Below are 13,937 nucleotides of genomic sequence, written 5' to 3' on the forward strand. Positions count from 1 at the left end.
GACGCTCTATAGTCCCTCGCAGTTGACAGTCAAAAGCCTTTGTGAGGTCAAAGAAGGCCATGTACAAGGGTTGGTGCTGTTCCCTGCATTTCTCTTTCAGTTGTCGCGCAGTAAAGATCAGGTCCATCATGCCCCTTAGTGGACGGAATCCACATTGTGACTCTTCAGCCACAGGAAGAAAACGGTTGAGGAGGATTCTTGCGATGACTTTCCCAGTGGCTGACAGCAGGGAGATTCCTCTGTCGTTGCCACTGTCGGACGTGTCCCCTTTTTTGAAGATGGTCACGATTACGGCATCTCTGAGATTCCCGGCATTCTCTCTTCCTTCCAGATAAGAAAAATGAGGTCATGCATTCGTGTCAATAGTGCTTCTCCATCATACTTTAGTGCCTCAGCGGGGTTTCCATCTGCTCCTGATGCCTTGTTGTTCTTGAGCTGATGGATGGCCTTTAATACCTTGTGCAGGGTTGGGGTTTTGCTGAGATGGTGGCGGGTAGCATGCTGCGGGATGGAGTCGAGGACACTCGTGTCGAAAGCAGAGTATTGGTTAAGGAGATCTTCTAAATGCTCCTTCCAGCGGATCCTGACTGCCTCAGTGTCCTAAATGAGTGCCTCTCCATTCTCAGCCAGCAGTGGGGTGGGGCCTTGGGTGCTTGGTCTGTAGGTGGACTTAATTGTGGTGAAGAATCCTCGCATGTCATGGCTGTCGGCCAGCTGCTAGATCTCCTGTGCTTTCTACACCCACCATTTATGTTATGTATGCATGCATGTCAATGATGTACTGTAATACTAGACCTGAATGTACCTTCCCCCTGTATATACCATACCTAATAACCAGAGGGTGCTGCTGCTGGAGACCTAAGGGTCACCTGTACACTGCAGGTAACAAAGTATAAAAGGGAGCTCACCTCTTGGTGTCCTCACGCTAGGAGCTGCAATAAAGGACTGCAGTCTATACAGTTCAAGTGCCATATCCCTGCCTCGTGGAGGCATTAACAGAGTGCTTACACAAACAACAACTGGCGAGGAGGTGAGGAATTCCACGCACAACATGTCTAATCTCAACAACTTCCAACAATTCACTGATGGGGAAGATTGGGAACCTTCATGGAAAGGTTAGACCACTTCTTCATCATGAATGACCTGGATGGGGACTCACCAGCCACGCTGGCGAACAAGCGCAGGGCCATCCTACTCAGCAGCTGTGAGCCCACTATCCATGGCCTTGTCAGGGACCTGCTAGCCCAAGCAAAGACAACAACCAAGAGATATGCGGAGCTCATAACTTTAATACAAGAGCAACTGAAATCCAAAGAGAGCATCCTCACAGCCAGGCACCAGTTTTACACTTACCGGCGACCTGAAGGCCAAGAAATTGCGAAATATGCTGCAGATCTAAGAAGGTTGGCTGCACCGTGTGATTTTGGCGACCACCTCACCGAAGCACTAAGGGACATTTTCGTTATTGGAATCGGTCATGAGGGCCTCCTCCAAATGTGATGCCCCAGGAAGGGCTCACACACACCCAGTGGGAGCAAACCCACTGCAGGGACAGCGGTCAATGGGCAGAACAGCCACCACTACTGGAAACCTACCCCAGATCGGCCCTACACCCCCTGGCCACTAGGGCCAGCACCGGGAGTGAGAGGCCAGTACCTTCAGCTTTCCCGGCGGACGCTATGATGACCAGACTTCCACCACCAATGGAGGACAAGGAGTCCACACAGCCCTGTGGCCCTGCCCACCACCAAACACCACTACTTACCCAGTCTACAGTGTCTGTACCTTGCCCATTGCACTGGCTCCACCACTGAGGAATCCTCCAATAGTGACATCCACATGGTCTGTGTGTGAGAGGGAGGAAATGGATGAGGGCAGCCAGAATCTCACCTGGCACCCACACAACCCTCACCATAACCTCCCACAGCCCACTATTGATCACCCCCCCATGTCATGGCAATAAGGACTTGGAAAAGGTTTATGGGGAGTGTTGTTATGTATGCATGTCAATGATATACTGTAACACTAGACTGAATGTACCGTCACCCTGTATATAACATACCTGTACACCAGAGGGTGCTGTTGCTGGAGATCTAAGGGTCACCTGTACACTGCAGGTAACCAAGTATAAAAAGGAGCTCACCTCTTGGTGTCCTCATGCTAAGAGCTGCAATAAAGGACTACAGTCTATACAGTTCAAGTGCCATACCCCTGCCTCGTGGAGTCACTAACAGAGTGCTGAGTGTTTACACATACAAAATTTAGTCTTTAGGTCGCGGCTTTTTTTTTGGACCTCGGCCTTCAGCCACCTGTAGAGCTGCTTTGCTGTTCCCAAATTGGGTTGCTGCTTTAAGTTCAGAAACTTGCACTTGTGGCTTACTAGCTCCTGGATCTCCTGGTAATACTCGTCAAACCAGTATTGGTGTTTCCTGGTTGACTGACTGAGCATCTCTTCGCAGGCGCTGGTTATGGTGGCCTGGAGGGCAGACCAAGCGCTGTGGGCATTTTGCGTCTCGGAGTCATCGAGAGTTGCCAGGTTGGCAGTGAGGTGCTGGCTGTAAAAGGTTTCTTGACTGGGTCTGAGTGCCCCGGCGTTGATTTTTCTGCAGCATTGCTTCTGTTGCCATCGTCGCTTTGGTGCTACATTGATGTTAATGATGGAGTGGATTAGGCAGTGGTTCATCCAGCAGTCATCAGCTCCTGTCATGGCATGGGTCATGCGCATGTCCTTGCGATTTCTCGCTCGGACGATGATGTAATCGAGCAGGTGCCAGTGCTTGGAGCGAGGCTGTTGCCACAATGCCTTGTACTTGTCCCTCTGATGGAACAAGATGTTGGTGATGACAAGGTCATGTTCTAGACATTTTTTCAGGAGCAGGATACCGCTGGCATTGATTTTCCCTAACCCCTATCTGCCGATCATACCTCCCTAGAGGTCTGTGTCTCTACCAACTCTGGCATTGAAGTTGCCGAGGAGGATCAGTTTGTCATCCATAGGGACTCGGGACAGGGATTGTTCGAGGCTGGAATAGAATTCCTCTTTGGTCTTGTCTGTTGTGTCGAGTGTTGGGGCATACACACTGATAACTGTGACGCACTGGTTCCGGGATAGGATGAGCCAGAGAGTCATGAGACGTTCCCGCAGGAGGAGTCTCTGAGGCGGCCGACCAGCTCATTCTTGATGGTGAAGCCAACTCCATGGAGCCAGCATTCTTCTTCTGGTTTGCCTTTCCAGAAGAATCTGTAACCTCCACCTTGTACTTTGAGCTGGCCTTCCTCTGCCCGCCAGGTTGCACTTAGGGCGGCGATGTCGACGTCGAAGCGTCTGAGTTCCTGGGCAATGATGGCGGTGCGACGTTCCGGTCTGTCGCTGTTGGGGTTGTCCATGAGGATCCTGACATTCCAGGTCCTGAACTTCATTTTGAAGGATGGATGATGCCTGTGCGTGAGTTCTTTTAACGTGCGGTGGCCGTTGCTCACCGGCTACCACATGGGCTTAGCAGAGCAAGGTCTTGGTCTAGTGACAAGGGGGTCCAAGACAATTGGAGACCAGGCTCTACAGTATGGGCCTAGTTGCCTACGGTGGGATGCGAGCCGTAAGCTCGGTGTTGAGCAGCGCCCTTTGGTGAGATGATGAGAGATCCGAGGCGTGGAAAGTAGGGGGTAAGAGATTTGAGGTAATGCTTCCTTCTTCCAGGTGTTAGCTCCTGGCTGAGGGCAGGCATTGGGATGGCTAGTGGTCCACTTCGTGGAAGGAGGAGAGGTCATTGTGTGCAGCATGTGCTCGCCAGCGACTCCGCAACTGAGCGGCCAGAGGGAGGCCAGAACGACGCCAGAGGGAGGGAGGAAGGCCAGGAGGTTGCCGGAGGGAGGCCAGAATGACGCCAGATGGAGGAAGGCCAGGAGTTCGCCGGAGGGAGGCAGGCCCGAACATGAGGGCGAAGAGAGAAGGTAGGGCCTAAACCTGTGGTCGGAGCTGGTCGGAGGCTCACCAGACACCGTCGGCGATCGGGTGAAGTATCTGAGTCGGCCACGTCCAGTGGGGAGTGAAAAGCTTGGTGGTAGGAAGGTCCAGGTGGAAAGTTTTGGCAGCAGGAAAGTCGATCTGGAAGGTAAGTCCGGCGCTCATAGATGAAGGTGAGGAGGCATGGTCGGGGGATGTGCAGTGGACCCAGTAGCTACTCTTGCAGCATGGGTTTTAGAGGTAAGGGATACACTTTAGGGGTAGGATATGCTCCCACTATTAGGGCCAGGGGGAGCTTAAACACTTGGGGGGCGGGGGAGATAAGAATGAAGGATGGCAGCAGATGCTCTCCTCTGGTTAATGTCTCATCCAAAAGACAGCACCTCCGACAGTGCAGTGCTCCCTCAGCAGGGGGGAGTGTTAGTCAAGATTATTTTGTGCTCAAGTTCCTGGAGTGGGACTTGAACCTCCAACCTTCTGACTCAGACGCAAAAGTGCTATCTACTGAACCACAGCTGACACTGATAAGGACTTGCTACTGGCACCCATATGGGACTCTATATAGAAACTGAATTGCTTTTGTGAGGAGAAAGAGTTAAACTCAGTGAAGGTTCTAATTGAACCGGTGATATCGGCAAGACTCCAGTGTGCTCAGTTTTCACCAGTAAGATGGTGCTGTGGATGGAGCACCACCCAAATTCATGAAATTTGGCATGGAACCGAACATTACTAATTATGCAATGACAGTCGATGAATGACAGTAGTGTGGTCTCCGTCAACACCGCTCCCCCACCCCCCCAACTATACCTCATAAAATCGATGTGAGAACACACAAAATTTACCCTCAAGGATGATGAGGTCTCAACAAGGCTAATCCAAGCTCTCTTGAAGGCATTTGATCATAAGATATTTTAACCAGCATAATTCATTGATAAGACCACATTTAGCAAATACATCTGCCATTTTAGGCACAGTACCATCAAAAATGTATCTCTTAGAGCGAGTTCAGAGATCAGTGACAAGACTAAATCCATGATATAATCCCTTCAGAAAATGTAATTGAGCTTGTTCAAAACAGCTCATTTAAATGCAACTAAGTTAATAAAGTTGACTCACCATGGAATACACTGTTTAATTAATTCAACAACTTAATTGCATTCAGACTACAGTTTGTGAGGGCAAAAATTGGCAAGCCTTGTGCAACACTAAAGATTGTGGGATGTTTTATCCTCACAGATTAGTAGATATTTGAAGAGATGCCACCAAAATTGGTGTGTGTTGTTTAACCCTTCATTCAAAAAAAAACTGGTTTAATATAATATTAAGAGCAAAACAAAAGCTTATGGAGGAGAAATTCAGGAGCACCGAGTTTGGGGTGTTAACTTTTAAAAGTAGAAAAAATTAGGAAGGAAGTGAAGCATCTGATTTAACGCTCCACTGCCTTCCTGGAGCACAATTGGCTGTAAGCAGAGCAGCGTTGTAGTGTTGAAAGGCTCCTTCCCTCTCTTAAAGGGAAGGGCCATCGCTGCAGGTTCTGCAAAAAAAAACTACCTCTCCCTGACAGCAGCCACGATCTCGCCCGATCAGCCCAACACATTCAAGCAGCGTGCCGGGCTGATTGATCGCGGGCAAAGAAGCCCAGCCAGAAACCCGAAAGAAAGAAGATCAATTTTAATTTTGACTTGTCTTGGCTATCTCACCTTTAAGCAACGCCCCCGAAGCACCCGGCCTCCCGATGGACACCTCCCGCAGCTGCCGATGTTTTCGGCCGGCGAAGCTGCAGGGGTTGGAACCCACGTTCGAGGCCGGAGCGCTACCAGGACGATGTGTACGACCATGACGTCACAAGGGAGAAGGAGATCGTGGCACAACGCCGCAGCAAACCTCCCGTCGAACATGGCGGGAGTCGAATTATCACTGCGCCTGGTCAGTGTTGTGTATCTGCAAAGCATGCACTCCCATGTTCTGCCACCAGGGAACGCATCCACTGAAGTCCCAAGGGATCCCAGCATCCCTTGGGAGCACCATGTATAAACCAGCGCCTAAGGCCTGTTCCTCACCCTGGAGTGTCTTAATAAAGACTGAGGTCACTGTTACTTTAACCTCCCTGTGTTAGGGACACAATAACTGGCGAAGAGTATACGAATCCAACGCAAAGATGCAGCAAACTGTGGGCATCCTGGAGAAGTTCTCGGAGGGTGAGGACTGGGAAGCCTATGTCGAACGGCTAGACCAGTACTTTGTAGCCAACGAGCTGGAAGGAGAAGGAAGCGCTGCAAAAAAGAGAGCGATCCTCCTCACGGTCTGTGGGGTACCGACCTACAGCCTCATGAAGAATCTTCTGGCTCCGGTGAAACCAACAGATAAGTCATATGAGGAGCTGTGTTCACTGGTTCGGGAGCATCTTAACCTAAGGGAGAGCGTGCTAATGGCGAGGTATTGGTTCTACATGTGCCAGCGATCTGAAGGACAGAAAGTGGCGAGCTACGTCGCCGAGCTAAGGCGACTTGCAGGACAATGTGAGTTTGATGGCTACCTGGAGCAAATGCTCAGAGACTTTTTTTGTACTGGGCATTGGCCACGAGACCATCCTACGAAAACTTTTGACTGTAGAGACACCGACCCTCAGTGAGGCCAATACGATAAGACAGGCATTTATGTCCACCAGCGATAACACCAAACAAATCTCTCAGCACACAAGTGCTAGCAATGTTCATAAATTAACTAGAACTGTGTTTGCGAACAGAAATGTACAGGGCAGAAACCACAAGTCTGCAACTGCCAGCAGGCCTCAGGTGACCCAGATAACTCAGAGTCTGCAACAAAGGATGAATGCAAGACAATTCACACCTTGTTGGCGTTGTGGACGCTTCCATTCAGCCTATTCATGCCGCTTCAAAGCGTATGTTTGCAAGAGCAGAGGAACAATGGGGCACCTCCAATGAGCTTGCAGATGAGCTGCAAGCTCTGCAAAACCTGCTAATCACCACATGGCACAGGAAGATCTGTCCATGGTGGATCAAAGCAATTTCGAGCCTCAGAAAGAGGAGGCAGATGCTAAGTACATGGGGTGGACACATTTTCGATGAAATGTCCACCTCTAATGCTAACTGTAAAATTGAATGGCTTACCCGTAGCCATGGAACTGGACACTGGTGCTAGCCAATTCATCATGAATAAAAAGATGTTTGAGAGACTGTGGTGCAACGAGGCACTCAGACCAGCCCTGAGCCCCATCCACACAAAACTGAGAACGTACACCAAAGAGCTTATCACTGTCCTGGGCAACGCCATGGTCAAGGTAACCTACGAGGGCACGATGCACAAACTGCCACTCTGGATTGTCCCGGGTGATGGCCCCACATTGCTTGGAAGGAGCTGGCTGGGCAAAATCTGCTGGAGCTGGGATGACATCCAAGCGCTATCACATGTCGATGAGACCTCATGTATCCAGGTTCTTTACAAATTTCCTTTTTGAGCCAGGCATTGGAAACTTTTCTGGGGCAAAGGTACAGATCCACTTGGTCCCAGAGGCAAGACACATTCACCACAAGGCGCGAGCGATACCTCACGTGGTGAGGGAGAGAGTGGAAATCTAGCTGGACAGGCTGCAATGCGAGGGCATCATCTTCCCAGTGGAATTCAGCGAGTGGGACAGCCCGATTGTTCCAGTACTCAAAAGTGATGGCACAGTCAGGACTTGCGGCGATTATAAAGTAACTATTAATCGTTTCTCGCTACAGGACCAATACCCACTACCTGAGGCAGACGACTATTTGCGACGCTAGCAGGAGGCAAGACATTCAGCAAGCTCGACCTGACTTCGGCCTACATGACACAGGAGCTGGAGGAGTCTTCGAAGGGCCTCACCTGCATCAACACGCACAAGGGATTGTTCATCTGCAATAGATGCCCGTTTGGAATTCAGTCGGCTGCAGCGATCTTCCAGAGAAACATGGAGAGCCTACTCAAGTTGGTACCATGCATGGTGGTATTTCAGGACGACATATTGGTCATGGGTCGGGACACCGTCGAGCACCTACAAAACCTGGAGGAGGTCCTCCAGCGACTGGATCGCATAGGGCTGCGGCTGAAGAGGTCGAAATGCGTCTTCATGGCAACAGAAGTGGAGTTTTTGGGGAGAACGATCGCGGCGGACGGCATTCGGCCCACAGACGCCAAGACAGAGGCTATCAGGAACGTGCCCAGGCCACAGAATGGCACGGAGCTGCAGTCATTCCTGGGACTCCTCAACTATTTTGGTAACTTCCTACTGGGGTTAAGCACCCTCTTATAGCCCCTACATGCATAAAGGTGAGAGCTGGGTATGGGGGAAAAAACAAGTAATTGCTTTTGAGAAAGCCAGAAACATTTTATGCTCCAACAAGCTGCTTGCATTGTATAACCCGTGTAAAAGACTTGTGCTAGCATGTGATGCGTCGTCGTACGGAGTTGGGTGTGTATTACAACAAGCTAATGTTGCGGGGAAGTTGCAACCTGTTGCATATGACTCCAGGATCTTGTCTAGGGCCAGGAGGGCCTACAGCATGATTGAGAAAGAGGGATTAGCGTGTGTTCGGGGTAAAGAAAATGCATCAGTACCTGTTTGGCCTCAAATTTGAGCTGGAAACCGATCACAAGCCCCCCATATCCCTGTTCACTAAAAACAAGGGAATAAATACTAATGCCTCAGCCTGCATACAAAGGTGGGCACTCGCGCTATCAGCGTATAACTATACTATCCGCCACAGGCCAGGCACCGAGAACTGTGCGGATGCTCTCAGTCGGCTACCATTGCCCACCACGGGGGTGGAAATGGCGCAGCCTGCAAACTTGTTGATGGTGGCGCAGCCCGCAGACTTGTTGATGTTCATGGAAGCATTTGAAAATGATAAATCACCTGTCACGGCCCGCCAGATAAGGACTTGGACCAGCCAAGATCCTCTCCTGTCTCTAGTAAAAAAACTGTGTACTGCATGGGAGCTGGGCCAGCATCCCCGCTGAAATGCAAGAGCTAATCAAGCTGTTGCAGCGGCAAAAAGACGAGCTGGCTGTTCAGGCAGACTGCCTGTTGTGTGGTAACCGCGTAGTGCTACCCAAAAAGGGCAGGGAGACGTTCATCTCGGATCTCCACAGCACACACCCGGGTATAGTAATGATGAAAGCTATAGCCAGATCCCACATGTGGTGGCCCGGTATCGACTCTGACTTAGAATCCTGTGTACGGCAATGCAGCGTGTGTGCTCAGTTGAGCAACGCGCCCAGAAAGGCACCACTAAGTTTGTGGTCCTGGCCCTCCAGACCATGGTCGAGGATCCATGTCGACTATGCGGGCCCATTTCTCGGTAAAATGTTCCTGGTGGTGGTGGATGCTTTTTCAAAATGGATTGAATGTGAAATAATGTCGGGAAGCACCGCCACCGCCACCATTGAAAGCCTGAGGGCCATGTTTGCCACCCATGGCCGGCCTGACATACTGGTCAGCGACAACGGGCCATGTTTCACCAGTGCCGAATTTAAAGAATTCATGACCCGCAATGGGATCAAACATGTCATCTCTGCCCTGTTTAAACCAGCCTCCAATGGGCAGGCAGAGTGGACAGTACAAACAATCAAACAGAGCCTCAAACAAGTCACAGAAGGCTCACTCCAAACCCGCCTGTCCCGAGTACTGCTCAGCTACCACACGAGTCCCCACTCGCTCACAGGGGTGCTCCCGGCTGAGCTACTCATGAAAAGGACACTTAAAACCAGGCTCTCGCTAGTTCACCCCAGCAGGCGGCAGCAACAAAATGTAAACGATGGTCGCGCCACTGTGTCACGGGAAATTGATCTGAATGACCCTGTATATGTGCTAAACTATGGACATGGTCCCAAGTGGATCGCGCGCACAGTGATAGCTAAAGAAGGGTGTAGGGTGTTTGTAGTCAAACTAGACAATGGACAAATTTGCAGAAAGCACTTGGACCAAACGAGGCTGCGGTTCACAGACTGCCCTGAACAAACCACAGCAGACACCACCTTTTTCGAGCCCACAACACACACCCAAAGGATCAATGACACCACCCCAGACCAGGAAATCGAACCCATCACGCCCAACAGCCCAGCAAGGCCAGACTCACCCAGCAGCCCTGTAGGGCCAACAACACGCCAGCCCAGCGAGAGCACAGCCAACACACCAGAACAGACATTTGTACCGAGGCGGTCCACCAAGGAAACAAAGGCTCCCGACTGCCTTACCTTGTAAATAGTTTTCACTTTGACTTTGCGAGGAGTGATGTTGTGTATCTGTAAAGCATGCACTCCTATGTTCCGCCACCAGGGAGCTCATACCCTGAAGTCCCAAGAGATCCCAGCATCCCTTGGGAGCACTGTATATAAGCCGGCCCCTAAGGCATTTTCCTCACTCTGGAGTGTCTTAATAAAGGTCACTGTTACTTTAACCTCCCTGTGTGCAGTCTCATCTGTGTTAAGAACACAACAATTGGAACTCATTTATTGCCCCGTTACCACCCCCCCAGAAGCAATAATGGGAGGCGCTAAGGAGGCCAATTTCTAGGCCTTTATTCGAGTGGAGAAGGCTCTCCTGGCCTGCTCTTGCTCCTACTTCTTATGTTCTAAGACCTAGGGGAAATATTAATCTTTCGTGTTCATGTTGCAGAGTTTTACATGACATGAGGTTCATAGGAAAATAGAAACATGAATAGGCCATTCAGCCACCGAGCAAGTTCTGCCATTCAATTAGATCATGGCTGATTTGTATCTTACTTCCACTTATCCACCATTGTTACATATCTCTTGATAACCTTACCTGAGAAAAATCTATCGATTTCAATTTTGAAATTTTCAATTAACTTAACCTCGACAGTTTTTTGAGGGAAAGAGTTCAAAATTTCCAGTATGTTCTGACACCACCCCTGATAGTTTCTCTCCATCTACCCGATCAAATCCTTTAATCATCTTAAACACCACAATTAGATCACCCCTTAATCTTCTATACTTCAGGCAATACAAGCCTTGTCTGTGCATCCTGTCCTAATAATTTAACCCTTTTAACCCTGGAGCAATTCTGGTGAATCTGCGCTGCAACCCTTCCAAGGCTATTATATCCTTCCTGGGGTGCAGTGCACAGAGCTTAAGGTATTACTCCAGAGGTGATCTAACCAGAGCTTTGTACAACTGTAGTCTAACTTGCATCCCTTTATATTCCAGCCCCCTTGAGATAAAGTTTATTATTTTTGTACCTGTCCACTAACATTTAGTGATTTCTGTACATGGACTCCTAAATCTCTCTGCTCCATCATTATTGGGAATTCGGATAAACACTCCCGTGATATTTTTTTGCCTATTAATTGGCCACCTATTATGAGAGCTTACTCCATGAATATCGCTTTACTATTTACATAGGAATTGACTTAGCTGGAGTAATTACTTCCCCACCCTTATTATAGGGCATGCAAATAATCCAAACAGTTGTTTTCACATGTTGGGGTGCAAAATTCATATCTAGTCTGAATTTCGTCCTCAACCACCAGTTTAATTTTTATTCTCGAGCATCATGTTGTTAGACGATCTTTTGCATTTAGCATATTTTAAAATTCTTGTGTGATCACTGAACCTTACAGCACAGAAGGAGGCCATTCAACCCATCCTGCCTGTGCCAGTTCTTTGAAAGAGCTCTCCAATTGGTCCCATTCCCCCTTTCTTTCCCCTGTAAATTATTCCTTTTTAAGTATATATCCAATTCCCTGGAGAAAGATAAAAGTGAGTGGCTCTAAAGGTCTGTATAATCTTGTATTATTTGTGCTGACCAAACCTAATTTGAATGTTGGGTTCCATGTGAATTTCAGAATGTGCCATCTGACGAAGACCACTACTAAGAATCGATAAATATAGATCAAATATTTGGTTCAATTACTTTTGGTTAATGTGAAGAAATGTCAGTCATTCTTTTCGGAAATCTGTAGGTGCTCACATGTTGAAATGGCTCAGAAACCTTTTATGCATTCTTCATGCACCAATGTGGAGGCAAAATAAAGTAATAAGGGTAATTCAAATTATTTTGCAGTTAATTTCCCTTTATGTGTACTATTTATAGTGTGCTGATTAATGCTTTTGCTATTAAATTCCTGTCAGCTGTGACTCAGTGGGTAGCATTCTCGCCTCTTGAGTCAGAAGGCTGTTAGACTTCAGGGACACGAGCACAAAAAAATCTAGGCTGACACTCCAGAGTAGTGTTGAGGGAGCACTGCACTGTCGGAGGTGCCGTCTTTTGAATGAGACGTTAAACCGAGGTCTCAAGTGGACGTAAAAGTAGAGCATGGGAGTTATCCCTGGTGTCCTGGCCAATATTTATTCCTCAATCAGCATAACAAAAAGATATATGATCTGGTCATTATCACATTGCTGCTTGTGGGAGCTTGCTTGTGCGCACATTAGCTGTTGCATTTTCTACATTACAACAGCGACTACATTCCAAAACTACTTCATTGGCTGTAAAGTGCTTTGAGACATCCAGTGGTCATGAAAAGTGTTATATAAATCCAAGTCTTTCTTTAGTTAAAGGTAGATGTTAACTCCTTTATTTAACGTTAACAATTCTGTTAAAATAGTGCAGACTGGGTCATAGTCCAAATATGGTTACCACGGAACTAAAAATAATACACAGAAGGAATTAAATTCCTTTGTTATTAAGATCGTCTTTGGAAGCTTAGCTTATGTATGTAAGTGAGGAGATTGAATGGTAAGACGATTTAAATCTTTAAATACTGAAGGCAGCTGATGAAGTAGTAATAGTGTGTTATCGCAATGGCCTTAAAATCAATTGAAGGTTTCTGCATTTGCACTATTAACCATGACAACCATATTTAAAATGATACTTGGGGTAGACAACTCGCTAACATTCTGGGCATTGGGCTATTCTCAATGTCAATGGATGGGTATGTTTGATGCTACACTTATTCTACCAGCATTACTTCACTGGAGTTGCGGTGGAAAGCCTGTTTATGTTGGTAATGATGGCGGAACAGGAGCAATCCAAGTAATTTCCCGGTCAATGTATCTGATCCTATTCAGGAAGAAAGAGATTGAATGTCAAAAAGAATATTTTTTTTGAGATTTTTGACTTTCAAAATCAACGTGACAAAAACAAATGTTATTCGTACTATCTTACACGCAAGTAAATGTTGTCCTCATGAAGGCAAGGTACTAAAATACTTTCAAGCATTCAGTGGCAGCATCAAGTTCTTCCAGGTCAAGAATAGCCAGGTTAGATACAAAGTAGAGCTCTCTCTGCACAGCTCCAATCTCAAAAGATCACCTTTAAGATAACAGTGTGAAATTCTTCCATTGCCTAAAGCCCTGCCTTCATGTAGTCTATATGAGATTGTCAATTAGTGGAGAATTGGCATAGTTTCTTTAGTACAATGGGCATATGCCTGCTGGAAGCTGGCCTGAGACTGCCCAAAGCTCTTAAAAGACAGAGGAGGTTTTCGTCCCAGTAGTCTAGGAATGGATTTGGTTACCAGAGGCAAAATGCCAGTGTCATGGCACCAATAATAGTGAAAGCAAACAGAAAATGAAGAGAATTGTCACATACTGCTGGTATTAACTTATGGTACTTACACCATTATATTTTAATTGGCAGCGGTTTTATTTGATCTATCTGTATTTTTCCCCAGTGTAGAATATGACTTTAGACAGCAGGAAGGCAGATTCCATCAAGTTCTACGAGCCCTGGAAAGCGAAGATGAAAGTTCACACCAGCCGCAACTACCCAGAGGGAACGCAGACATACAGACTAGTCAGAAACAAGAGCTGAAGGGTAAAGCACGCAAGCCTAAGAAAGCCTGCTTTTGGTGTCTGTGAACGATCGTTGTCAAAATAACTGCATGAAATGAGCTTTTTTTGTCCCTTGCAACTTTCGGAAATTAAAGGGCGCTGAGGGACACCTTCTGCGTTTTGGGTGAGCTGT

The 13,937-nt window shown here is 47.8% G+C and overlaps 2 protein-coding genes across 4 annotated transcripts in view; one reads left to right on the forward strand and one right to left on the reverse strand.

Annotated features, from left to right (window-relative positions):
- LOC139263059 (protein INSYN2B-like) overlaps window positions 1-13,831 on the forward strand; it is a 113,003-nt gene extending 99,172 nt beyond the window's left edge. Inside the window, exon 3 of the mRNA XM_070878577.1 lies at window positions 13,645-13,831. Coding sequence (XP_070734678.1) covers window positions 13,645-13,831 — 187 coding nt within the window. The remainder of the gene's footprint in view (window positions 1-13,644) is intronic.
- The window catches only part of LOC139263058 (dedicator of cytokinesis protein 2-like), a 770,661-nt gene that overhangs the window by 409,166 nt on the left and 347,558 nt on the right, over window positions 1-13,937 (reverse strand). The gene's annotated exons all lie outside the window — the stretch shown is intronic.

The sequence above is a fragment of the Pristiophorus japonicus genome, chromosome 4 (assembly GCF_044704955.1).
Source record: "Pristiophorus japonicus isolate sPriJap1 chromosome 4, sPriJap1.hap1, whole genome shotgun sequence".
Taxonomy (NCBI): Eukaryota; Metazoa; Chordata; class Chondrichthyes; family Pristiophoridae; genus Pristiophorus; species Pristiophorus japonicus.